At 35.5% G+C, this 27770-nt stretch overlaps 2 protein-coding genes across 2 annotated transcripts in view; both read left to right on the forward strand.

The window, feature by feature from the left end:
- LOC149071075 (ubiquitin carboxyl-terminal hydrolase 3-like) overlaps positions 1–10946 on the forward strand; it is a 47480-nt gene extending 36534 nt beyond the window's left edge. The window contains exons 14-15 of the mRNA XM_089248073.1: positions 2208–2248; positions 5620–10946. Coding sequence (XP_089104199.1) covers positions 2208–2248; positions 5620–5744 — 166 coding nt within the window. The 3' untranslated portion in view covers positions 5745–10946. The remainder of the gene's footprint in view (positions 1–2207; positions 2249–5619) is intronic.
- Positions 10947–13107: 2161 nt separating this feature from the next.
- The window catches only part of LOC149071076 (dual oxidase 2-like), a 120295-nt gene continuing 105632 nt past the window's right edge, over positions 13108–27770 (forward strand). The window contains exons 1-2 of the mRNA XM_089248141.1: positions 13108–13341; positions 13502–13648. Of these exons, the coding sequence (XP_089104267.1) occupies positions 13140–13341; positions 13502–13648 (349 nt within the window). The 5' untranslated portion in view covers positions 13108–13139. The remainder of the gene's footprint in view (positions 13342–13501; positions 13649–27770) is intronic.

Consider the following 27770-nt stretch of genomic DNA (forward strand, 5'->3'; position numbering starts at 1 on the left):
TCGTGTTGTCAATGACTACCATCTCGCCGTTAGGGAAAACACCTATAGAGAGCAGCCATAAGAAAAGTCTTTTGGTGACCACATTTAAGCAACTGGCAAAGATGTGGCTTTATTTACTTAGCATTTATTGGGAATCATTTATCAGGGGATGACCTTGGTTGCTGAAAGCAATCACTGATAGCATCCACGAAAGGAAACACTTATGTTTTATGTACAGTATGTAGAAGTGATTTCTCTATTCTGCATGGAGAAAAACTGATATTGAATTATATTCTGATCGGGGGCAATGCAGAACCTGTCTGAGGGGAGGGGGTGGAATTTTTCTTAATTGATTAAAAAAAGTTCTTTTAATCAGGTCTATGGATGCCAAAAGTTGGCGAGTCTGATCTAACTGAATTGCATATTTTTTAACTAAATTAATTAGCCCTTTAAAGGGCCATTTTTTCTAGTTATAATCTTTTTTTAATTATTTATAGGACTAAGATTGATTTAAGAAAAGAAATTCATTTAGATCTTATTAAATGAGAGTAATTTTAAAAAACTAAATTATTTTTAATCAATTTTTAAAACTATTTTCATAAGTTATTATTTTTTGTTGTTTCTAAAGTTATAAAAAATTTTAGCTCTGATGAGAGGTGGTAGAATATCTTACAATTTGGACATTTAGAAATAGATTAATTTCGTGGGAAGGAACTTCAAGTGGAAGTATACTTCCCACATGACCATAGAAAGGGTTAACATATCTAAAAAAACTAGTTGTCCCACACTTGTACTGTCATCTGATAATTATAAAGTAGTTATACACAGCATTTATTTTTGGAAATAGTTACACCCGACAACGTATGTAAGAAATGTTTCAGTGGTTAAAAAGTTGGTGGTACCAATCTAAACCAGTTATCTGGCTATGGCAGCATTTTTTTAAAAGAAACATTCACAGCTTTTTCTGATACAGGGTTGATGGGAAAAAATTTTTCTTATTAAATTTTTTTTCATTAATTCCAAGTAAATTTAGGAGAAATTTTCACTGGAAATTGTGAGTATAAGAATAGGATTTAGGTGACTAAAATTTCAGAATAACTCGAGTATTTTTCTAGAAATTCGAAAAAATCTTTGAACTTCTGGTGTCCATTGACTTATGGCTTATATTGTTTATGCTAGTTATATAAAGAGAAACCCTCTTAAAAATGACGTCCCAAATGTCCCTCTTATGGAACTAGAAAAGCAACTGGCCCTTGCTAGGAAATCCTTGTGCTCAGGTTAACCTCAATATTTATCCAAAAGATATACTGCTGTGTATTTATTCAGATACTTTTGTGTGTGGCAATGCTCGCGGAACCGGGCAATCAAAGCCATGCTAACAAGGTGCTGTGTGTTGGCAATAAAAGGCATACTGTGAAGCTGCTGTCTCTCTCTTTCTGCCCAGAACCCAAGTTTCATTATGTTTTGATATCCTGATATAATCATTGGACTTTATACACGTCGCTGATACCTTCCGTTTCATTAAAATACATCTCCTGTTCGGAGGTGAGCATTCTATAGGAGGTTCTCCACTGTACACTGAGTTCATTGTATATTTCTCTAAAACTTATTTCTAAGTAATAAAAAAATCAATATGGGGACTGAAATATAATCAATAAAATTTTCCTTGTATTGGAACAAGTGTTTTCTCGAAACACATTTTCAAATGCATTTTTACCACCAATCTATTCAGCACAATTTCTTATAATTTTTAAATATTTTTAGCTTGTGCAAAATGCCTTACAAAATTCTTTTCTGCACAAATGGTAGTTAGAAACATAGAAAAATATTAACATGATGTTGCAAAAGCTACAGGCCCCCAACATTGCAAAAATATATTCATTTCAACATTGTAATTCACAAAATGGATGGCAGCACATTTTTAATGCATAGCACTTTAATGTAACATCTACACGATTAGTTTCTGAAATACTTTAATACCACACACTTTTTTAAGTGGGATGAAATGGTATTAAATTGCTGCAGTAATAATAGACCAGCCTTGAAAATTACTCAAATTTATTTTTTAACATTTTTGAAAAATATCATCCTGAAGTCCTTGAGTTTTTTCACTTTTTCCCTTCATATTCTAAAAATGAAAAACATTAAAACTGCTTTGTAAAGGAATACTCTGTGTTTATGAATCAATATTTTTCAAATATGTAAAGCAACTTTTCCTTTTATTGCAGCGCTGGAGCTGGACACTATACAGCCTATGCAACACATGAAGGTTTGGATGATTCTTTCCTTTTAATTTTCAGAATTCAAAAAAGGCTAAATTTATAAAACAATGAGAAATCAGCATTTCTGTTCCAAAGTTGATCGACTTAAACAAGATTTTTTTAAACAATGAAAGCTTTCGTAATCAATGTTATTCAAAGCAGGTCAAATGCTTACCTGCTTGTATTAAAAATAAGGTAGTCCCTGATTTAACAAACTAATAAAACCCTTTTGTGTTGTTAATAGCATGGAAGGGTGTCTGTTTAAGGTTGATCTTTTCCCCCCTTCAAAGTGAGCCCAAATATCGACAACATTTTGCTGCAACTTTATCAGTGTCAATCATTTTTAGATGAATAAATCTGTTCACTGCACCATTGGAAATTATATTAGTTTTACATACATATTGTATGGCAACCTTGCTCTGTCGTCAAGTGCCATGGCACATTAGTTGGGAGTTACAGCCCTATAACTGTTAACAGGGCCGTAACTAAGCTGGGGCAACCGGAACACTGCCCCTGGGCCCCGACCCTAATGTGGACCCTTGCAAAAGTTGATATTTGTTTTGCATAATAATAACTAGAGCCCGGATTATATGCACTAAAAAAGTGACGAAATATGCTCTAAAAATATGCAAATATGCACTCAAAAATGCCAAAATATGCACTCAAAAATGCTAAAATACGCACTTGAAAATGCTGAAATATGCACTCAAAAATGCCAAAATATGCATTAAAACCCGAAATGTGCAGGGCGCGGTAGTCCAGGTTGGTAAGATAAAATAAAATATGCATTAAAAAAAAAGGTAACATACGCACTTGAAAATGCCAAAATATGCATTAAAACCCAAAATATACAGGGCGCGGTAGTCCAGGTCGGTAAGATACCCGCCTAAAGTTCCAAAGGATGTTTAGAGGTGTCGCGAGTTCGATACCCGGTTCGTCCTTGTCAGAAAACTTTCCTGACACAGGGGTACAACAAAAAATGGCGACATGACCACAGCAAAAATTGCTACCGCAGGGAGTCCTCCATCGAGGGGTTAGCGCACAAACCTCTCGACGATTATAAAAAACAAGCCTGCCATTCGGAATCGGCAATAAATTGTAGGTCCCGGTCTAATTAGCCCTCGTGTGCAGAAAATGACCGTGGTGTGACAAAAATGATCAAATTGATCAAATGACCAAAATATACACTAAAAAATCATGAAAAAGTTTTAAAATGAATATTTTCTATTCCTTAGTGCATATTTAATTTACAAAAAATATTCCCCCCCCCCCCATATACCTGCATATGCAAAAAACTTCTACACATTTTTCATTTAGGCATTTTTAATTTCTAGTTTGTTGTAGCTGCTCAGTAACGAAATACCAGTAACAAAAGAATTTCAACACTATTTCTGAAAAAATTGAACGCTTTTTTACATATCTCCAGAAATAGCCTTAATAATAGAATACATGATGTTTGGTTTTTGTGCAGCAGGTGGAATTTAGTGAATTAGTAGAGTTGTTCGTATTTTCCAATGTTATAAAAATAATAGTAAACCCCCCCCCCCCTATCGGAGACCTGTCAAATGCAGTCACCCTTCTTTTACGGCCAACTAATATTTTCCCCTTGTATATTGGAAGTATACATTTCAAATCCCTGGTCAACGGCCACCCCTCTTTTACGAACGAATTTTTTTATCCTGTGAACGCAAAAGAGAGGCTTTACAGCATTATTAGCAATATTTACTTGAAAAATCATAAAAAAGTGATTACGCTTAAATAAACTTCCAAAAATATGCACTTATTCTGAAAATTCTTCAATTTTATGTATTTATATGCATTAATGCTAAAAAAGGCCAAAATATGCAAATGCATATGCACATATGCATTTGCATATAATCCGGGCTCTAATAATAACCCTTTAAGAGGTGCCCCAAGGAAAAGTTGGCCCAGAGAAGGCACACTACTGTCCTGACTGTTAAATTATGTTTTATCCCAAAAAATATTTTGTTCTACCACGGCGGTGGGCTTTTTGGGTATCCCTTACCTAGCCATTATTCAATACCATTTACATCATAATTACTCTCTGCTCTCTTTATTATTACTTGGAAATCGGATCTTGAAATTTTAGAAATCAGTTTCAGGCTCTGTGTAGCATTGATTGCAGTTTTTCCATTAGGGAAAGGCATGCTTATTATCTTCTTCTATATGAGAACATGATAAATGACGATGGTCGGCTTGATGTTTTATCCGGCCGAATCCTGTAGCACTTCTATGTTTTATGCACGATTTTTTTTTTTCTATACAATCATTTCCAACTTTGAGAAAAGTACATATATGAATCAGTTGAATCTGGATCAGTGTTTCTCTCCCTGTGATTTGCAGACAGACTTACTAAAATACTTCCAAATTAGTTGTAAAATTATTCAATTGGTGTAATTGATATTAGTAATATCCTTTTGAGGGTATTATTAAAATAGTTCAAATAAAAATTACAGCTTCATACTTGGCGTCACCTCATTGAGGAAAATGCCTGAAATTTCTATTCTAAATACGAGACATCCCTAATTGTAGTAAAAAATTTAATTTATGACAAATTTGCTGAAATAAAGGGCTGCTGCAAATTGCAGGAAACGATGCATTTCTTGAAAAGAGCATTTGTCATGACTTGGTGACCATATTTTATTAAGTAAAATATGGGGAGCTAGGATCTTAAATATGGCATAATACAGGACATTGTTGATTGTCACCAAAAACGTTGTCAGAAGTCGGTAAAATCAACAATAGTTGCTAACACTGCTGAAAAATTACAAATGCTTAGGAAATGAGACTACTGTAAATTGCTGTTAATTTAAATGTAGCCATATCTATCGTAATATGATTTGTAAGCTATAAAATTATCATCATGCGTGAGTTTAGTAAGCATTATAAATTGAAATAAGCTTTAGTGAAGAAAAAATAGGGCAAGTTTATAAAATAGTTGGAACAGCCAAAAATCTGGCCATTCTGACAGTCCCGTCAAATACAGGACACCATCATGATAGTAACTTTGTGGTCTGTCAAATAGTTTTAGACATTTTACTGGTCCCCAGATTCAGAAAGGTTGAGGAAACACTGATCTAGATGACAATGGCAATTTAAACTCTTAATGCTTAGAAAACTTAATATACATAACAAATTGATAAAGGTTTAAACAGGGCTCGTTCAGGATTTTATTGGAGTAAGCAAATTGAAATAAAAATTCTCGAAGTTTTGTCTGTTAAATCAGAAGTCTATAGAATCTGTTTAATCAAGGATTTGTGGTAATGTTATTACACTGCATATATTTTTGTCTGTTACCATAAAAATTTTGAAGTTGTTTTTTTTTTTGCTTATAATTGTTTTTTTATTGTATTCACAGGTTGCTGGCATCACTTTAACGATAGTTCTGTCACTGTCACAGATGAACGAACTGTGGCTAGTTGCAAAGCATATATATTGTTTTACATTCGGCAGGAGTTAAATCTAACTCCTTTCAGTGTTTAGAATCAACTGAGTTCCAATTTCGAATTGTGGATGTAATGGAATATGAGAGAGACATTAAAAAATCACGACACTTTATGCTGTAGGCAAAATGCATGGTCCGTTTGAATACTCGATCTAATTATCTCATTTTCAGATGAGATGCAGTTCTTCTTCCTTTCTTAAGCGAATAGGTGTCACAGAAAAAAAATGTCTATCAAGTTGGCATCTCTAGGCTTTGTACCAGCCTATTTGCTGAATGGTTGAAGAGGACGAGAGAGAGGGGAGAAAAAAAAGATGACTTATCCTAACCCAGCCTTCCATGTACATGTCTAAGTACATAGTGATAATGCATGTATATTGTCTGTATTGTTCTCTTTTTTGATGTTTATAATGTAATGTGGTTAAATGCTGAATCATATGCAAAACATGTGCTTTCAGAAAATTGGGGGAGGGACCCGTGTAAAAGCTTGTGCTTACTTAACACTCTTTCCATGATGCTCTATTAGTATCGTATTGTTATTTAAGATTTTCGTGCGAACAAAAAATGAAAGCAACTATGTTTGTCATGCCATGGCCACCAGTTTTTATATGAATATGTTTTTAAGCTTTTCTATAGAATCACAAGTGTCAAATAGAATTTATATAACCAAATCAGCCATAAAAGTATCATTGCTGTTAGTTATGATTTCCCCTCCCCCCCATGTCCCTCTATTTCTCTTTTATCCTTTGTTCATAGACCCATGTACTTAGTACTGCAATGAACAATTTATCATTAGATTTGTCTTTATAAGATCTTTATGTAGGTCTGTTTGGGCTTTTTAATATTGGCAAAACATTATGAGCTTCGTACCATTAAATTTTGCTTAAACTTCACAAACTTTGTGTATTTTGCTTTTATGATAAGCATAGAGGGTCTTGTAAACTGTTATTCAACACTTGTTTTGTCTCTTTCACTCTAAGGCAGTTTTTTTCAATTACTCTATTAACCAGAGGAACTTCCCCTCCCCACCCCCAGATACAATGCAACCTGTATGAAATATGAAACGTAACGTCACCAGACTAAAATATTTTTCCGTTTTAGACAGGTATGTGTTTTATAAAGGTATGTATCAAAGCACTAATCATCAATGGGACTATCTTTTGATTCCATTCAAGACTGGTTTCTGTTTCATTCAGTGTTCTTAGATTTCATTGTACTAAATTACCATTGTTGCTAGCAAGTGGGGTTACTGGTCCCCAGCATGGCTCAACCCACACAGGTAAACGGCTTATATCCCGGAAGGAACAGAGCCCAGGTCTTATCTGATCTGACAGCAAGTGGTGTTGTTGGCAATTCTATAACTTTTTCATTGTATAATGTGGAGTGTAAAGGAGGGGGGGCAGACATATAAATTATGCAATCTGTGTGAGACATCTAATATTTTTTTAATTCTCGTTAATACCACGGCCTTCTTTCTATGTTAAACATTTAACTTAAATTTTACAAAACATATCGAGAATGATTTCATTAGGTTTGATTCTTTGATAATGTAGGCAGATTTCAGATGTATTCACGTCAAAAAATTTCTTGAAAATTAAGGTTTGAGGAAAGGATGAATATATAATGTCATGAATGATCTGTTTCTGTATAGATAAATTATGTATGGCATAGGTTTTTTGTTTTTCTTCAAGTTGATACTTTAATAGGTTTTCCTTGACACTGATTGCAAATTCAGTAGTCAGAGCTGCCAACTTCCCACCGATGCTGGATTTCACTACATTCACAGGGCTTCTGGATCATCAATTATATATTGCTGGTTTTTAGTAATTACCATCAACATAAAAGAATAAAAATGAAGAAAATAATATATTTTGAGTTAGCTATGTTCTATTGCCACTGTTATTTTAGAAAGTGATCCCCATCCACATTACATGAAAAGCTCTTTTGGCATTGCACCACCTCCAGGCGATGTAGCCTGTAATGAAAGGTGGTCAAAGCTATGCAAATTTGTGAACGTAAACAAACATGGTGGCCCATTGATGTTGAAACTTTTTTTTATGTATGCTTAATCATAAAATGACTGATAGATGATTCAAACACCGTATTTTCTCTATGTATTAATGTTGATCATATTTCATAGCAAAAATGACAAAAAAAATGTAATATTGGGGAATACCAGATATCGTCAGTTGTGGACGAAATTCTCAATTTATTGCTGAAAATTGTCAATGGATGAAAAATTAAGGAGTCCTACGAATTGCTATCAAATAGAATGATTTTGCGAAAGAAAAAATGTTTAGCATAATGAAAATGTCCAGTTAATATCAGAAATTCATGGAAGCATCGGTGAGAAAACATTTCTTAAGAATAGTTTGGCATAAAATGATAATGAAAAATACATTTGGCTATGTTTCGTAAAATATAGGTAGTATGGTCACCTTATGTTTAATTTCTTATTTTGACTCTTATTATGCAAATAAATATGTTCAAAAGTACGTGTGCTGGATTTTAGTAAGAAAGTGACAGGATTTTTATTTTTACTTTCTAAGGTTGGCGGGTCTGTGTAAATGAAATGTCTAATATTGCTGTCATAATGTCTTATTTCAGTTGAGTTATAAATTGCATCTGTGGAAAAAATAATTTTCACTCTTTCTATATTTCAATACTTTTTCTGCTTGTTGACAGCTGTGGATGTCAAACTATTTGGACATCTATAAGCATCTTATATGGGCATCAGCAAAAGTATTAAGCATTACAATGATTCCGCTCAATGTAATGGCACGGTACAGGGGGATGTGAACACATTGTTATTATATTCGTTTCTCTTGTATGCTGTTTTCAGAATAATTTTCTGCTTTCCAAGTGAATATAAATTATTTTTTCTCGTTTAGTGCATTAAATTTTTGATTAAAGGGAAAGAGTTGATTTGAAAAATAGTTCACAATCGTGGATATAGTGTCAAAAATTTTATATTATTTCACAAGTTTTGAATAATGTATGATTAAGTTATTTAATATACTCTGCATATTATATATTGATATAATCACCTGGGTCCTTTTAGAATGTAAAAACCCTCATTTATGACTTTTTAATTTTCAGATTGGCTGAAGACAATCCAGTCAGTGGGGGAGGGGGGGGGGAAATATAGATATGTTTAGAGCCTGATGGATGTATGGATATGTTGTAAAAGGTTAAGAATACAAAAGCTCTTGTTTGAGGCAAGAACAAGACAAGTCTGCAAGCTTTAATGTTGTTTAGATGTCGTCAAATCCACTTCACAGATCTCATTACTGAACTTTAAAAGAGTTTAAATGAGGTGGGACATTTTTGTCAGATCGAAGTCAAGATGATCACAAATTCACAAATGCGTGCACAGAGACTTCAATACCATTGTTAAAATTAACAAAATTATTAAATCAGAGTTCTACTATGCTTGATTTATAAAAATTTGACTATTACAGTCGACGGCGAGCGCCTTAGTTTTTACACACCTGCACAAACATGAAAAATAGTTTGTAAAATCAAAAGTTCATAAATGGGAAAGATGTTAGAAGGAATAGTATATTGTTTGGGACCAGTAGATTAGCGTGTAAAAACGTGCAGTTCGTAAATTGGAGGTTCGTAAAATCGAGCATCAACTGTATTATATTAGTTCAATAGACTCCATTATTGATGGGAGGGGGGGGGGGAGAAGATTGGTTCCCCTGTGACTCCCCATATCTCTGCCCATCCTTCTTGAGCAGGAAAACGTCCTGAAATGGTTTTTTTTTTATATAGGATACATTTCATTCTAAGCTATTTTGCCAAGTGGTCATTATCATTGTAATGCAAACTTGTACATTTGGCTATTACCGCTTACCACATGACCTTTCAATCATGAAAATTTTATTCAAGCATCATGTCAGTTTTTTTATTAATAGGGGAAAAAAGTAGCTGGTGAGATTATATCATTATGTAACACAGAGTGTGTATCTAATGTGTGTATATTTGTTTTTTTATTGTTATTTTGTTGTTTGGCAAGTTAAATGTATAAGTTTTTGTCTTGTCAATTAATTGCTATGCATATCTTCGGCGATCCATGAATTTTTTCCCGTGCATTTATAGAATATCACAGACCCAAACATATGTTCGAATCATGAAAAAAGACCATGAGCATTCAGCTAAAAAATTTAATCACTATACAGTATTTTTAGGAATATCAGTTACGTGAATTTAACTTTTTCAAATTTATTGAGGGACGTGTATTCTCAATTAAGTTTCGTTTTTCTGCAAGAGTGGAGTCTTTCTAATGTTATTGTCAAACTTTAAACAGGATTTAACTCTAATTTTGTTTAACTAATGATACTAGAGTCCAGCTTTGGATGCATATCACTGACAAGGTTGTTATTATCAGTGATGTAAGCAAGTGACATAAAACCCATCAATGAAAGTCCACCGTTTATGATTTAAAAACATTCCAAGTGAGTTTTAGAACAAATGTGAAAGATTCTGTACGTCTGTATATAATGGCACATCAATTTAATTTATGATTTATATCTGTGACATTGTATTTTTTTAATTTAATTATTTAATTTGTAGTGTCGTATATGTTTACTACCACAGGTTTTTCCAGTCACGTAACAGTGACAGTTGTTATTTTGTAAATGGTCAGTTGAGTTAAAATGGTAAAATTTTCATCATATTTATTAAAAATAGGATTATATTTAATTTACTTCAATTGAGATAAGTTGTTCCTATATAATCTAGGTGTGGCCGGCATAAAACTTTATACTAGTTCCATTGCCAAATTTATCTCCTTATGGTTTCAATGAGAGTCTATTCATATGTTGCGAATTTGAACGTTGTCAAATGAAATGTACTGGTTAGATATAGGAAATTATTTTGTGGAGGGGGGGATATTTACCCAAACTATATAATTCTTTTCTTTTCTTTTTTTTTTTGCTCAATTTACATAGATCACACTGATTTGTAAAAGAAATTTTCTAAAATGGTGCAAATTCTTGTTAATTAATTTATAATAACTTGTTTTGGTTTTGTTTGATGACAAAAAATTACAATAAGATATGGAATACTTTTTTGTATGCATGTGTAGAGCGATTGTGGGTTTGTACATACAATAGACTTTTTTTTCACTCAGTATGCGAGTTTAATACTTATGTTGTACGTGGTTTATGCCTTAATACCTCTGTATGTATTAAGTGCTGCATAAGAAATGGCGAAAAATAAAAGTTATTTTGAAAGTATTCTACTATTGTCTGAGTTTGTAAAAGAGGTTTACAACATTTTTCAAGTCACGAGCACTGTCTGTACCAAACCTGCAACCCCTACACAGAATACAATATTACGCAGTTTGTCTTAAGCTGTGGTTTTACGAGTGCCTCCAGTGGAGTCAGAGCTGTGAGTGTTAAAGCACCCACAGTAATTTGTGGCACGGGTCCGAGTTCCCCTAGAATTGATTCAGAAATAAGAATTTCCCACATAAAGCTCAAGGAGAGTATCCACAGGTTCGAAACATTCTCAACGCCCCAGACTAACACTAATATTTAAATCGGCGTTTCTCAACCCGAGAACCCCTATGAATGTCTGAAATAATACGATGGATCCCCCCACCGACTTTCTTGATGTAGATGCTGTGCTGTGGGCTGGAATCCGATTGGCCTGGGTTAAAGCCCACGCAGGCATCTTTGGCAATGAAATAGCCGACAAACTTGCCAAGGAGGCCACAAAACTTCCGTCTCAAGACGACCAACTTTGGCCAAGGAGTTTGGTCCATCGGGTGCTTAAAGAGGACGTGTTGCAGGGGTGGCAGACCAATTGGAATACATGTGCAGCAAAGGACGCATACAAGATACAACGACGAGTTCAATGGCGTTTGAACGTATGGCCTAGAGAGAAAACAATCGCTATCACCGAGCATGGCCCTTTTCCGGTGTATCTTCTGCGTTTTAAACGTTCTAGTAACAGCGTATGCATCTGCGGTTCAAATGGTTCCCTATGGCACTATATAACCACGTGTCCCCAGACGAGAGACTTCCACTTTGGCCAACTGCCAGAGTCCAGAATGCTTGCTTGGAAAAAGAGAATTCTAGATAGCCCTCTGAACTTTCAACGTTTGCAGAGGTTGATTCGATTCCTGGACCGCAACGAACTCCACAATAAGACACGAGCTGCGGGATCAAGGGGACACAATTCGCGCTCGGAGGACCCGTCTTACGAGCCAACAAGAGAGGTAACACGGTTACCTATTAAAAAGGAGAATTTACGGCCAAGAAGACATGCATCGGTTGTTTCACAGACATCTAATAATCGATACAATTTACGCCCAAGAAGACAAGTGTCAACTGTTTCATCCTTTTTCCGGCGAGTGTGAATGAAATGGAGATGCCGGACATATAGACGTCAATTTATATCTTATTACAGCTTGATTGCCGAGATTGTTATATTCTAGATTGGATAAACTCACTTCCAGATTATATCACATACAAGACAAAAATTATTCTTTGATTATTTATATAAGGACTATTACGATTACGGACTGATTATCTGTGGATGATGCTATATGATCACAATTTGTACGATTATTTATTCCAGATTATTTATTGTATATCATTATATATGTATATCATTGTTATTTTCACATAAATTAATAAATTTCCGGATACACCCATCCCCCGGGAAAGCTTCGATATCTCTCTGAGATGGGAAGTGGGGTGTGTCCGGTCCTTCAATGTTCAATGTGGGCTGGACATCGCGAGGACTCGGAATTCGGACTAGCGATAATCGGCTGTGGTTGGTTTCCCAACTTCGAGGTGTGAATGTGAGCCGGTCTCTCATTTACAAAAATGTCTTCACAGATTTTCAACACGATAGTTACACAAACACGAAAATTTAGGCATTTCACTTCCGATATGGAAAACAAATGACAGCGCCTTTTCGAACGAGTATAATCCTGACATCATTGATATTTTAAGGCAGTGGTTTTTAGGGGCGTCGCGGTCAGCTGGCGATATTGACGTGTGCCTGTTTGTTGCTTTGGGTGGTTCTTTGTTAGACTGCGGAACCGCGTAGGAACGTTGACCAAGGCAAGGGAGTCACGAGTGACAAAATTTTTAGAACCACTGTATTAGGGCAATATTTAATTCTACCGTCATCCGCAAACATACTTCAATTTCTCATCTTTTTCTTCTAATTGGCATTTTTCTAGATTTTTTAAGAGAAACAACCCAGAAACTATTCTGTACTCTAGAATTGACGAGACGTGTCAGTTTATAACCGGAATCTGTCTGTCACTTCCCGATTCCCTAAGAATTGTTAGAATTGGAGCTTCTCTTTTTCTTTAAAGAAGGAAGTTCCGTTTCCGGGAAGCATTTCTCTTTATTTTTTCTTATGATCATCATCAGTCAAAATCTCGTACAACAGCAAATTATGTATCAGAAATGATTGGAAAGTTAGTCTATCGACACTTTTTTAGACCTTTGTTGCTGGTGTATTTAACTATAGCGAACCATTCCTGCCAAGTGATACGCTTTCCCAAGGATGACTCGACCGATTATGTCACGAAACCATCGGATTCGCGGACAGGTTCGACACCGGCCGGGATTATCACTAACAAAGCTTCAAGCGATGATCACGATCAATGTAAGAATTTACTAGAAAGTTCTGTAGTATATATTGCTCTTATTCTATTTGATCAAAATAATTATAAAATGTAGGAGTGTGTAACAGGCATATACTCGTAATATTCATATGTCCCGTTAAATCGAAATTTTGCTTCTTTTTTTTTTTTTGTTTTCTTTAGTCTTGAAATATAAGGAAGAACTTCTGTATAATGGTGCGTTCATCAAAGATTGGCTACTTTCAGATTTGATCGAATACAAATTCACCGAACACCAGCCTTACGATGGTTGGTTCAACAATCCTTGGGAACCATCTCACGGCTCTGCTGGTATAGTATCAACTGATCAATCACTATTATCCTGATTCAAATGCTTTCCTTTCATAGTTGTTAATCATAGCTGGGGGAATTGCTCTGCCCCCATTCACGTTATAATTTAAAGTTCTTGACCACGAATTACTCAAATTTGCCGCCCCTCTGAACTTGCTACCCCGGCCCGCTTAACACCCTGTACATACGGCATTAGGGCCGCAACTAGAGAGGAGCAGGTGGGACTGGTGCCAGGGTCGTCTTAAGAGTATTATGGGCCCCCCGGGCCAAGTGGTTTTTAGGAGGCCCCACATAGTAAATCCTTGAAAATTTCAATCGTATCTCATTTTTGGGAGGCCCCTCTTCTCTTGAGGCACCCGGGCCGTGCTCGGGTGGGCCCATGCGTTAAGACGGCACTGACTGATGCCCCCGAACTCCGAGCCAGACAGGAGCGCAAATGTTAACCCTTCATCTCTCCTTCAATATTAAAAGGGGGCGCCAAAATGCGTGCTTGCCCCGGCTGACCACGCATGTCGTTGTGGCCCTGTTCATCAGTATGTATGTTGCAAGGTTTAAGGTACATATAGGGCCGCAGCTGGATACTTTTTTAACTGGAGCTAGCAAGCTTTTGGTGGTATAAGGAAAGGTCAGAAGGAGTGGTGTTAAAGGGGCAATTCGGCGCCCCCTCTAGTTCAGCACTCGATACAGTGGACCCGCTCTCCCTAGTTGCGACTTTGTGTGTGTATGTAAATTAAAAACTGCTTGAAAAGAACGGTAGGTGTGAAAATTGTTTTAGTGCACTCTTCGATATTACCCGCATACAACGTTTTGTCTAAATCAGCGGTTCTCAATCTTTTTTGACCCACGGAGCCCTTCCCAGTATATAATTTCTATGGCGGAGCCCCGTAGGCCTATTTTTTATTTATTCATCAAAGTTACTGATTTATTTTTACTCAAAAATATTAATAATTATTTTTTTCAAATTTACTGGTTCTTTTTTTTATTTTCCTCGAGGGCCGCGGGGCCCTTGGAGTTAACGGCCCGGGAGTTCACACGGAACATCGGTTGAGAACCGCTGGCCTAGATGGGTTTTTTTCATTGCAAAAACAACAGATAGACAGCCACATTCATATACGATACAAAAATAAATACCAAAAAGACAGAATAATGAAAGCAAAACACACAATGCAGCTCTTAGGGACATATTTCATCCCCGGTTCATACTTAGGATTTTAATAAATGTTTCAAAAGTTTGATATGGAGAATTTGCAAATATAAAAATATATTCCTTCAGATGTCTGATTATTTTTACTTCTAATTTTTTATGAATTTATTATAAATGGTTGGGCCCCGTGGTAATTTGTACTCTTTTTGGATGAGGTAACTAATTGGTTTTTTGCTAACACGTTATAATCGGGATCCAATGCATTTCATTCAAGTGTTCTAAAATATACATCTCGGTTTTAGCGTAATCACGTTAGTTTATGAATGTCATTATAACCGAGTTTCAATGTATGCTCATGTAGGAAAGCAAAAAAATTTCACTAGTTAGAAAAATTTAATTTTTTCTTCATTGGTTTTTTTTATTGTTATCAGTGCAACAGTGCCAAACAAAGAATTAGTTTCCGTCGCATGGAACTTCACCATACAGTTCCTCGAATTTGTCTTCTCCTCTCATTTTTTTATGGCAGCCTGAGAAGGAGAGGAGACTCTATCACCAGACCATGATTTTCATGCAGATGATTGCGGAGAACATGGTGCCGACCGAACATAGCTTCACATTCGGGGCACTTCAATTTTTCCACGGCTGTATCCGAAATTGAATGGATTGTTCGCATATGCCTTTTCAAGGTATTTGCCCAGGAAAACACCGACTCGCACAAATTGCATCGTAATTCTGAGCGATTCCCCGTGTTAGAAGAGGTACTTGGTTCTAACGTATCAGAAGAGGTATTTGGCCCTGATAAGGGCCGTTTATTTCCATGATCGGATGACATAACAAGGACGGCAACAGAAAAATAAATAGCAGAAACAAGCAAGAAAACGACGACAAGCGAAACAAAACACGAGACGAAAAAATGGCTGAACGAAAAAAGCAGAATGCGATTTTCTTCGCCAACCTTCAATTCTAAGTCTTTTCGCCAATTTTAGATGCCAATTTTAAAGCAACCTCGCAATGCTCACTTTGCTCTCTAAACGCTCCGGAGAAGGAGAGCTGTTCCTTTGTCCAGTGCATCCGAAATCCCATCACCCTCCTTGTCAAACCACTTAATAGACAATGGAAGAGAGCAACCGCAGGTCCAGCCGAACCGTCGTCAGGGAGCTCAAGCCTTTGCAATACATGATGGCAGCTTTCCGGTTACCCCAACCGTCCCAAAAAATGTGGATTTTCTCGGTTGAAAAAACCGCGCTCAGCGGTTGCAGTTGTATCTGTGCGTTGACAGAATAAAACTATAGATGATGCCTTCCCCCCCCCCCAACCTCAACCGCGCCGTAGTCAGGTCCCAGCCCAAAAAAGGGCACCATTAACCAAATGTCGTTGTAATTTTCTTCCCACCATTGTGATTTGCGTTGTGGTGTTCAAAAATCAAAGCCTGCACCGATGCCCGCGGGCAGCACGGGGAAATGGGAATTGCAAACGGATATAGCTCCTTTTTTCCTCGGAACCAAATATTTCTATAGGGAGAGGAAAAAATCGTTTTTCAGACGCATTCAATATATGCATTCAATTAACAATATTTTAGCTGTCGGTCTTTTTTCTACTCAGCAAAAAAAAGAGCCGCTGATATCATACAATTAGTGTGCAGCGTGGCTGTTCCTTGAATAGAGATATCTCCGCCCATGCTCTATACCCATTACTTTATACTCATTTACTGCTGAAAACCATAAGGAAGCTTATTGATATTATGCCGTATAAAAGGGATAAAAAACATCAATCAATAGTTTCATCAATGTAGTTAAAAAATACAAAAAAAAAGTCGCTGAGAAAATAAAACTTTAATTTGTGAAGAAAAAAATACATAAATGAGACTTCAAATATAAAAAGAAAAGATACACAACGTTTTAATTATCACCATGAAGTTATCGTCGAAAACACCAGGAAACCTCTCCGCTACTACTTCCAGAACGCATGTGAATAATCATTTTAGCATTCTATATTTACAGAAGACAAATCTGAACGATGATTCTTGTGCATGAAAGAAAAGATGATTCGATTAATGAGATCAAACGCTGATTGCATGCACCATGAAAGTTGTGACAAAAAATGTCTCGTGCATCTCTTTTCTGGACACACGCATACACAAATTATACATCATGTTGTACAATGGAAAATTGAAGGAAACTTTTTTAAGTAATTAAAAAATATATTTTAATTAAATCATTATATTTTAATTTGCGCGTTTTTTTCATTACTTTTCCGCACTGCCAACGGTAAAAGCCACCGTCCACCCCCTACTGATGGAGAACCTATGAATTCATAGAATCAGAATTTTAAGGTGATGCCTGGCCTTATTTCGGGCCGTAAGTCACCAATGAATTCATGTTTGAGAAGTCAGCACACTTTTCCAGACGTCTGGCTCGCTCATTATCCCCTAGGGTTGACAAAACAGAATTTTGCTTAAAAAAGGACACCATTAACCAAATGTCGTTGTCATTTTCTTCCCACCGTTGTGATTTGCGTTGTGGTGTTCAAAATCAAAGCCGGCACCGATGCCCTCGGGCACCACGGGGAAATGGGAATTGCAAACGGATATAGCTCCCTTTTTCCTCGGAACCAAATATTTCTATGGGGGGGGGGGGGATTTGCGCCTCAGCGTTAAAGGTGGAGTCGACTAATCTAATGTATGTTACCACAAATTATGAAATCCAGCAGGCATTCTATAGAATATAGAAACGTCCTCTCCACTTGTCAATACAAGTTTCATCGAAAGGCTGGTTATTTGTGGAGATGAAGATTACAAATGAATGAATTTTCTTCCTTGTAATCTTCATCTCCACAAATAACCAGCCTTTCGATGAATCTTGTATTCTATAGAATGCCTAAACACAATCAGGCAAAGTATTAAATTCTTCATCTGTAAAACAAACATTGACAAAATTTTTATTATGTAAGCCGCAGGATGCCAAATGCGCCAAATAAAATAAGAGAGATAATACGTATATATATATACTATACACACACACACGGTTTTTTTTTTCTTCAGAAAAATTTCTTTTTCGCTGTCGTGAGAAAGGATCTCTTGAGGGGCGGTATAAAATATTCAATTTAAATTATTACAATTTATAATTTTTCTTAATTTTTTCTGTAAACTTTTCCTTTTGGCTTTCCTGACAAGGGGTCTGTTGATGGACGATATAAAATAATCACATTTTCGTCAAATTGAAATGAATTCGTCAAAAAAAATCAACTGAATTTAAGCGGGTAAATAATTTCCTTTTGGAACTTATTTACCCATCTGATATTACTTATTTACCCATGTGATATTACTTATTTACCCATGTGATATTACTTATTTACTTATCTGATACGGACAACATTTTATCGCTTTCGGACGCTTTTCGTGGAATACCTTCTATATGTTACTGTAAACAAAACGGCATAACTCGGTAATTACGCATAATCGCCTGATTTATATCGGTTACTATGCATAATCACCGGTCACAACGGATGAAATTATGTATTGTGCATAATTCACCAGATTCATTACTGTATTTTATACGTGGTACCAACGTGTAAATGTTGTCAAAATTAGTGCTCAATAATAACAATTCTGAAAAGTGCCCCGCGACGTAAAAAGTTTTGGAACCACTTTTCTATCACTTTGGTATAAACGTTCAAGTCGCATATTTGTGACGTGTTTTTTTAAAATAACATAGCATTTATTACGTGAAATACATTTTTATTTACTGCAATTTATTGTGGTCCTTCTTGGTACATATACTCATCGGCATTTTTTCCCATTAATTTTAACCATATGGGGCCATTCAAGTATTACGTAAGCAGATTTTTAGCCATTTTTGACCCCCCCTCCCCTTGTCAGAAAAATTTCGTCAACAGCTTAGAATATTTCATATCTTCAAAAAGGGTGGTTGATGACGTAAGCAACCTTTAAAACCCCCCCCCCCCATCAAAAGTCAGCAAATCCGAAACCCCCCTCGATGCTGACGTAATACTTTAATGACCCCTAATTAGCAATTTTTTTCAACATTTGACAACTTTTTATGGGGAAATAGAATAGCAATAAGTATGGTGACCATACATCCCGTATTTCCCGGGACAGTCCTGGTTTTTTTTTTTGGTTTTTTTTTGGCTGTCTGACTTTTTGCAAAAATGTCCCGGGTTTTCACGTATTTTCAACGAAGCTAACTTGACTTTTTATTCTTTAAATCAGCGATTAAAGTTATCTTTCCAAGTTAGAAATTACATCATGATAATAAAGCTTTTGTAATAGACATCATAATCATCATCGGTATCACTTGGAGGGACAAGCACAGGATGTTCCCCCATAGAAATCAATGTTAAAATTAACGATTTTTTTTACCGGGGTTTTCCGCCACATCAATAATTTAAAAATTGAATTCTCGATTTTCGCGCGAAATATTGAGTTCGCTTAGAAATATGAAGCCCAGAAAATTAAATATAAAAGAATTAGCCGGACCTACTTTTGAGTTGGATATTCCTGCAATAACATTGATGTCAATATTTTATATGTATCTTCTCAAGCACGAAAATGAAAATTAATATGTATGTCTTCTTATTGTCTTAAAATTTCCAATTGCGTCAATTCATATAGTTTAGGATATTTTTAAATTAATTATGGGCCCATATAAATTACATTGAAGAACCGCAGCTTTAATCAAGCATTTTTTGAAGGGAAAAACCGGCAGATCGATAACTTGAAGGGAGGACGCTCGAGTGTTCGCTGCGATAAAAACCGTTTATCCTTTGTGAAAGAAAATGTTTCTTTTTTTTTTTTTTGTCTGAATCGTATTTATTCAAATTTGTTTTTTTTTGTGGGTTTTTTTCCCTCTGTCTCCCCCTCCCTCTTTCGTTTGCTCTCAACTAGGAATTTATTTTGTGATAGATAGGAAATGTGGTGAAACATCAAGAAATACAAACATGGAAGTGGATGACCCATGTGTTTTCCAAACCAATCATTCAAATATGGACATTTTAAAAAAAAACGGACTTTCTAGGATTTTCTACGTTTCATATCATGTTGGTTCCGATTGATACCAAGTTTCCGAAGTCGAAACCGAAAGTCTTCATCCAGGCATTATCCGAAAGCGTTCGATCATCGAAAGATCTACAGGCTGTGAAATACACAGGAAAGAGCGACCCAATAATCGAAACAACGAACATTAGTACAGCATGTGACCTTCTAGACTTGAAATCAATCATGGGTATTGCAGTTAATCCAAAATTCATGCTGGAGGAATTGTCATCAAGATTTCTCTTGCGTGACGTCGAAGTTGATGAAGATATAGGAAATGTTGCTGACGAAATTGAGGAAAAAAACGATATGATGGTTCTATCAATACGTCGTTTCAAGTATAAGCCAACAACCACAATACTCATTCAATCGTTGGGAAACTACCTCTCAGAAAAAATAATTTTATGGCTTGAACGCCGCAACATAAAACTATTTATTGATAGCCCTCGACAATGCAAAAAATGCCAAAAATATACCCATGCAATGAAGCATTGTTCTGCCGCTATTGTTGTGTGTGGAAAATGTTCAGAAAACCATCCCACCGAAACTTGTGTTTCTCAAAAATTGAAATGTAGTAATTGCATGGAAGAGCACGCAGCGAGTGACAGATCATGTGATTTCTTTAAACAGGAACAAAAAATTTTGGATTTTAAGTGTGTCAATCACATAACATTAGCCAATGCATGTAAAATTTTTGAAAATCGAAAAAATTCTCAAAACGCGAAATTATCATCGATACAGCAAAGCAACATGCCAGATACGTCAAATTGGATCACCAAAGCTGAGATCACAGACATGTTTACCAAGTTGCGTGACGATTTAGGTCTGAATAACAAGAATTCACCGATCACAAATAATTTCTGCTCGTTTATAACTAAAAGTGAATTTAATGAACTGTTTGAATCATTGAAGTTGGAAATCGCTACAAACATGAAAGCGATGATTGAATCGTGTGTTGGCGAAATTCGGAACTTACACGATAATGTCACTCCACCCAAGGAAAAAATCGAATAACCCCAGTAGCACAACGATATAGTACAATATTTGGACCATATCGTTATATATCGAAATGTCAGAGGAATATCAGATGTCATAACTATGATATAGAACGATCTCGTCTTATATGGTGCAAATTATTTATGATGTTAATTGATAAAATCTTTAATTTTTCAGCCGAATATGTATTTGATTCCATGTGAATAATCTCTACTTTGAAGGACAACAACTTGGGACAATAAATTATTTTAATATAGTTTGAAAAACATAGATCTATATCGTGCACCTGACAAAGATCTATATCAGATTCTCGATATAGACCTGATATAGATCTATCAAAGAAGACATAGCTCTATATCCTGAGCATGACATACATTTATATCATGAACCTGACAAAGATATATATCAGATACACAATATGCTGATATATCACCATATTGTGTGCCTTTAAATAAAAATATTGCCTTGAAATAAAAATTTGGAGAAAATTTAAAGTCGAGCGTACAATTTTTTGTTTGAATTGAAATTAAAAACGTTTGAATGAATGATTTTTCATATGAAATTTTGATTTTAATAGGATTAATTATGTTGATATATCAAAATCATTTCGTCAGTTATAATTGAATCCTTACTGTGCATGTTCTACATCGTAGATGTTGGTATTTTAGAAGGAGCGAGAACTTATACACTGTAACTTTAATTGCCACTTTATAATTGCACATATTTTTTAATTAAAAAAAATTGCTTTTGTTTTTGTTGTATGTGTGTTTTTCTTAAAATTATTTATTTTTTTCCTTTGATGTTTTCATTTTTACCATACTTTGAGAATTTTAACTCTTTTGTGATGCATATTTTTTATTCTGTATTTTTTGTTTTATTAGCATATATAAATTAATAATTTTAAATAAATAATATACTACACAATACATTAATTTGTTTCTTGTATTATATATAATTTCCTCAATTACAATATAATTTTTCTATTATCTGCCTCAAAATGATAAATATGTCTAACAATTTCTATTTTGTAATTTTTGTGCATACATGAAAATGAATAAATTTGATTGAAAATACAAGTAAAAAAAAAGATTACTTGTAATTTAATGTTATAATAAAAAACTGTAACCAGTGCTGTAGTGGTGGGTTGGTAAGATGCGGGGTTAGAGATGGGAAGAATTCAGGTTACATGGGTTCAAATCCACCCACCTCCAATTAATTACACTTTTTTTTTCTTCCGAAAGGGCGCCATCTATCGTCCAAAATTTGAAGTATTTGAATATATCACATTCACGATATAGATCTATTTATCTCCGACTATGCCTTTTTTAGCCAGAACGATATCGTGGCCCGATATAGATCTATATTGGAAACTGAAATTTTACGATATAGATCTATATCTTTGTGCTACTTGGGAAGTATGGAGCTACAATTTCCCCTACTGTAGGTACTTCTACTTCCTCGACCGAGAATATTGTTGGTTCAAAGAACTTGAATAACACTGTTTATAGTATGGACGTTTCAGATGGAGGTCGGTCTCAAAGTGAACAGTAAAAGTGGACAAAAACTGTACAATTTATTTATATATTGATTGTAATGAGTCAATTTGTTAATATATTGCAGTGGAATGCTCAAAGCATTCGTAACAAAAAAGATTCAATATTACGATTTATTCATGAATATGAAATTATTTGTATACAGGAAACACGTTTCTGTCAATATCCGATGATTTTTATTAACCAAACTTTCAAATATTTCGATGTGACAGAGGAACCGAGAGGCGGGGTGGTGTACTGATTGGTGTTCGAAGCAATTTTTCATCTCAAATAATTTTCAAATGTATTCTAATTTTCAAACTATCCAGGAGTGGAGATTCTTATTGTGCAGGGTTTTTTTCCGTCAGTAGAGTATTACAATAGCTAACGTTTATTTTTCAAATCACGATAATTTCTTGAATATTCTCGATCCAATCGAAAGCAGAATTTCTCCTCCTTTCTTAATAATTTCTGATTTCAATGCATCTCATCCAGGATGGGGATCTAGTCGTGTAAATACTCCTGGTCGACTACTTTATAATTGGTTCATAAAACAGAAAATGCTTTTAATCAGACCTTTAAGTCCAACTCACATTAGCTCTTCGTCTTGCAATACTATTGATCTCTGTTTCAGTAGTGAGTGCTTTTATCAGTATATTTCATGGATAAGTGGAGATTCACTATATGGTAGTGATCATCTACCTATGCAAGGATGACGTCACTCTCCTCTACCATACGAAGGATTTAACAACTGGCTGTTGCGAAGATATATTTTGGAAAGAGAGAAAATTCAACTGCCCCTGCGGGGAATCGAACCCACGTCCTTTCACATTCCGGGTGAACGCCCTAGACCAGTGGTTCTCAACCTTTTTTTGTCCATGGCCCCCTTTCAACCATTTCTCATTCCTGTGGCCCCCTTGCAAACATGAATAATTTTCTACTCCCCCTTTCCTTTCTCTCCCCCCCCCCGTTATCCCATTAGAAGATAGTTATTCAAAAATTGTCTGAAGTATAAATATTTTTGAATTTAATTTGATTAATTTTTAATTTATGAAAATAACGAAAAAGCAAAATAAACATAACAGAATACAGTAAAAATAGAATAAATCCCTTGGGGGTCACAAAGGGTCTGTATCATCGCAATGTTACTTTTTGTGAAGTTTATTGTGTTTTGTGTTTTTCTCGGTTTGATTTGTGTGTTGCGTCAGTCCAATTAAAAATATATATATATTTTTATAATCAATGTAAACGCTTGAAGACGGCACAATGTCATCAAGTTACTGTACTGGATGAAATTTTTATTATTTCCAAATTAGTTTTTTTTGTGTGTAAATGGTCATGGTTTCATTGAGAAATGCCAGTTGTAGCTTCAAAAATATGCATTCTTATAATGATAAAAATCGCAAAAAGTGGTAGCAAGCAGTTTTATTAATTTTATTCTCTTCGTGCGGATAAAAGTAGTAATGAGGGAGCAGCCACACAAATGAATCACAATTGAAAAGTTCAACCTTCCATATCGTTTTCAACAATAATACATGTATCAAAGATATAGGTTCATGTTGTAGCCCTACTATGAATTTAAAAAAAAACTAAAATGCGTGTGAAAATTTTTTTAAATATTTGTTTGAACCATTCATTCCAGAGAAATCATGTAGTGACAAAACTGTTCGTGTGAACATAATAATGATTCATTATCAGGATTTCAAGCCCATCGGAAAATGTAAATAATCAGATTTTCAAATACGAAAATTATCAGTTTGTTGACTTCAATTTCGATACGGTGAAAATCTGATATTTCATTGGATGTGTGACAAGCTACCTTCAAGTGACTTTTTGGTTCATAATGTGACCGCTCTCTCACAGGCGAACGAAGCAACGTGTGAGTTGGCTTAAACACAACACAATATTTCATATAACAGTCCGTACTATGTTTAATATACAGGGCGCATAGGTAACGGGGCATATGGCATTTTACTGGCGAACCATTGGTCCTAGAGGCATACTTCCAGTTGGAAAAAGTACCCGAATAATGTGTAGTACTCAGATATTTGATTCATGTTGCCAGGGGTTACAGAGTTATTAAAATAAAAATGTTAACTTTTTATGCGGACACCCTGTGCCTCAAAACCCAATTGGAGAGTTGTTTCCCGGTCTCCGACAAAAAAATTCAACGTTTCTAAGTTCAAATTTTCACTGAGATATTCCAAGAAAGTTGGAAAAAAACAGCATTAAATGAGGGGAAACCATTTTACGCGCATTGAATGCTGTTTTTTCCCAAATTTCCCCAATTTTCGAATTCGCATATCTCGGTGAATATTGCACTCAGAAACGGGAAATTATTTTAGTTGGCATCGGGAAAGACAAAACAACAACTTCCTAATTGGGTTCTTTGGCACACGGGGACGGTATAAAGAGTGTTTTTTTTTTATTTTATAGCTGTACAGCCCCTTACAACATGAATGACATATCTGAGTTGGACACGTGATTTGGATACTTTTTCTACTTAGGTATGTCTTTAAGATTAACCAGCCGCCAGTAAAGTGTCATACGCCCTATTACCCATGCAGCCTGCATATACACGTAAAAAAATAACTTCAGACGAAATACAGTCAACTCCCATTTTAACAAATACCATTACAACGGGAAAAATATCGTTTTAACGAAAACTTTTCTAATCCCTCGGATAGGTTTACATAGGAACAATATAAAAATCTGGAATTCCTTTGTAACGAAATTTCGTTATTACGAAGTGATTTCTCGGGTCTCTTGGAGTTCCGGTCTAATGGGGTTTGACCAAAGCGTATTTATAAAGGGTCTTTAATACGTTTTGGGTTTGACTGTATTTTCCCCAAAAAAAATCTGACATTTTTGCAGTAAAGTAATTGAACTTCGGCAATTTGATCTGAAAACAGCCCTTTTTATAATGATTATATCCTTTTTGCTTTTATAAATTTAGGAAGGAAACAAAAGGAAGAAAGGGTGGGAAGAAAAAGAAAAATGGCCAAGACGGGCTCGGTTGTGCGTAAATGCCTCGAAGTTCCACTTGTGCGCAAGAGGATTCGTGCCTCACTCTCAGTTTTATGACAAAATTTTACATTTATGAGACGTTTGACTATGGGCACGAGATTAATCTCTCTATATATAGCTTTCAATATTAAAATATTTCATTTATACGAAGCACAATTTCAATTATTTGACATTTTCATTTTGATTCGAACTCCAAATCTTTGGCATTTAGACATTTTCAACTATCAAATCCAAGAAGTTTTTTGCAGATTGTGAAAACGCGTCGCTGAATTGGTTTTGCATGCGTGTTATCAACACTAAAAACCATACAGTTTAGGTTGACAGATACAAAGAGACGCATTGAGCGGGTTATGGACATTTCAAAGTAAAGACTTACGTGAGAATTTATTGCACTTTTTTCAGAAATCAGCAGATGCAGTGAGTCTCTAATAAACGGATTTAAATTGCTTTAAATGTTAGAATTTTTTTGGAAAATTGCATTGAAATTATTTAGGATGCTGCAGGCCAGTAGTAGGACAGTTAAAAGGAAGCATTAAAATATCGATTAAAAAAATTTTAAAGATGTGGTGTCAATCTTAGAGGAAGTCCCAATACAGCGGCGGCTCGAGCTTACCTGCCGCCCGGGTGCGGAGCCTCATGTGCCGCCCCTACTGGCGACTCTGCCAGGAGGCTGATAGGGCTTCGGTGAATGGCACCTGGAGATAAACCTGATTTTTTTTCAGAAGAAAGCCGCACATAATTGATTACCGTGCAAAATGTGCGTGACCATACATCCCGCTTTCGAAGTAGAAAATTTTTTGTGTTCTAGAATTATTTTACCATTCTTAATAAATGCCAGATAACTTAATCCTTGAAAGATCACTTATTTTTGTGAGCCATCATCACTTATCCTGTGAAGATGATATTTAACGGGGTAATTTTTATTAATAAAATTTTTTCAAAGGTGTTTCTGGTATTCCAGGGGCCGGACAAGGGGCCGAAAGATTCCCTGACGCAGGAGGTAGGGGCTATGGAGGGAGTAATAGGTAGGAGGTGCAAAAATAAGTCCCCAACGGGTACAGATTTTGTCTCGAGCCGCCCAGATAGCTTACATTCTTGTTTCTGATATTACGATCAGAGGCCTTGTCTATTTTCTCAATGTTTCCGTTGTCGAGGTATAGTAGGACACAATAGGGAATCGAACCCACGTCCTTTCACTTTCCGGGTGAACGCCCTAGACTACAGAGGCACCGAATCTCTCAATCTTTCCTTGGAGCTCGTGTACCTATCCGATTAATGATGAAAATTCTCGACCAAAACATCTCACTGAAAAGAAACATCACAAACTGGCAAAATTTCCGCAATGAATTAAGTAACTTTAATCAGTCGATTCCTTTTTCTAATTATATTGCTAAAACGTTTCAACAGAATACTTGCAACAGTAAAGTGCCACGTTTCAAATATAATCGTTATTTTGATCAACATTTGCGTAAACTTCTCACTGATAAAAAACGAGCATTTCGTAGATACCTGATATGCCCGTGTCCTAATTGTTGGATAAGCTGTAAGAAATCAAACGCGATTTTTTGAAAAAATCAGAAGCAGAAAAAACTTGAATATGAGGCAAACCAAATTTTCAAATTTTCTTCATATCCGAAAATTTACACAATACTCCGTCGTCTTAAAATTATTCAATCTAAAATATATGAGGACAGTCACTTAACATTCAATGTTAATGGTATGAGCATTACAGAGCCAGAACGGCAGTGTGAAGAACTGAAAAATTCACTTTTTAAAACTCCATTACAAAGAGAGTTTCTCAACCATGCAAATACAGCTAACGAATTTTCGGATTGCGTAAATGCACCTATCACATATACTGAGCTGTGTTGGGCGATTCAACATTCACCTAGTAATTCACCGGGACCAGATCATATTCCCGCTACAGCATACAAACACATATCCTATGAAGGTATTCAGAATCTTTGTCGTGAATTTAATATTATTTGGGATACCTTTTTTTTGATACCTGTCAAATTCCGATCGATTGGAAAAAGGGTAAAATTATTTTTCTTTTGAAACCCAAGCAGGACCAGGGCCGGTCTTAGACCAAGTGGCGCCCGGTGCAAGACCTACTGTCGGCACCCCCCTTCCTACACCCCCCCCCCCACAGTTACAGGGACGAAGTTGGTCAAGCCCTCTTCTTATACAAGGATTCCTGTAATTAACTTTTTAGCAACCATCAAAACTAAGTGATACTTAATTAATTAGGAGATTTAGTGACATTGAAAATGTACTAATCTAGTATTAACAAATATATATAAATATTTAAAAAAATTACGCATTTACAAAATATACAAAATAATTAATCACAAAGGCTGTAATTACTTTTTT

This window comes from Pholcus phalangioides, unplaced genomic scaffold, assembly GCF_987345545.1.
Source record: "Pholcus phalangioides strain wild (caught in Gottingen) unplaced genomic scaffold, Ppha-v1.0 ptg000019l_1, whole genome shotgun sequence".
NCBI lineage: Eukaryota > Metazoa > Arthropoda > Arachnida > Araneae > Pholcidae > Pholcus > Pholcus phalangioides.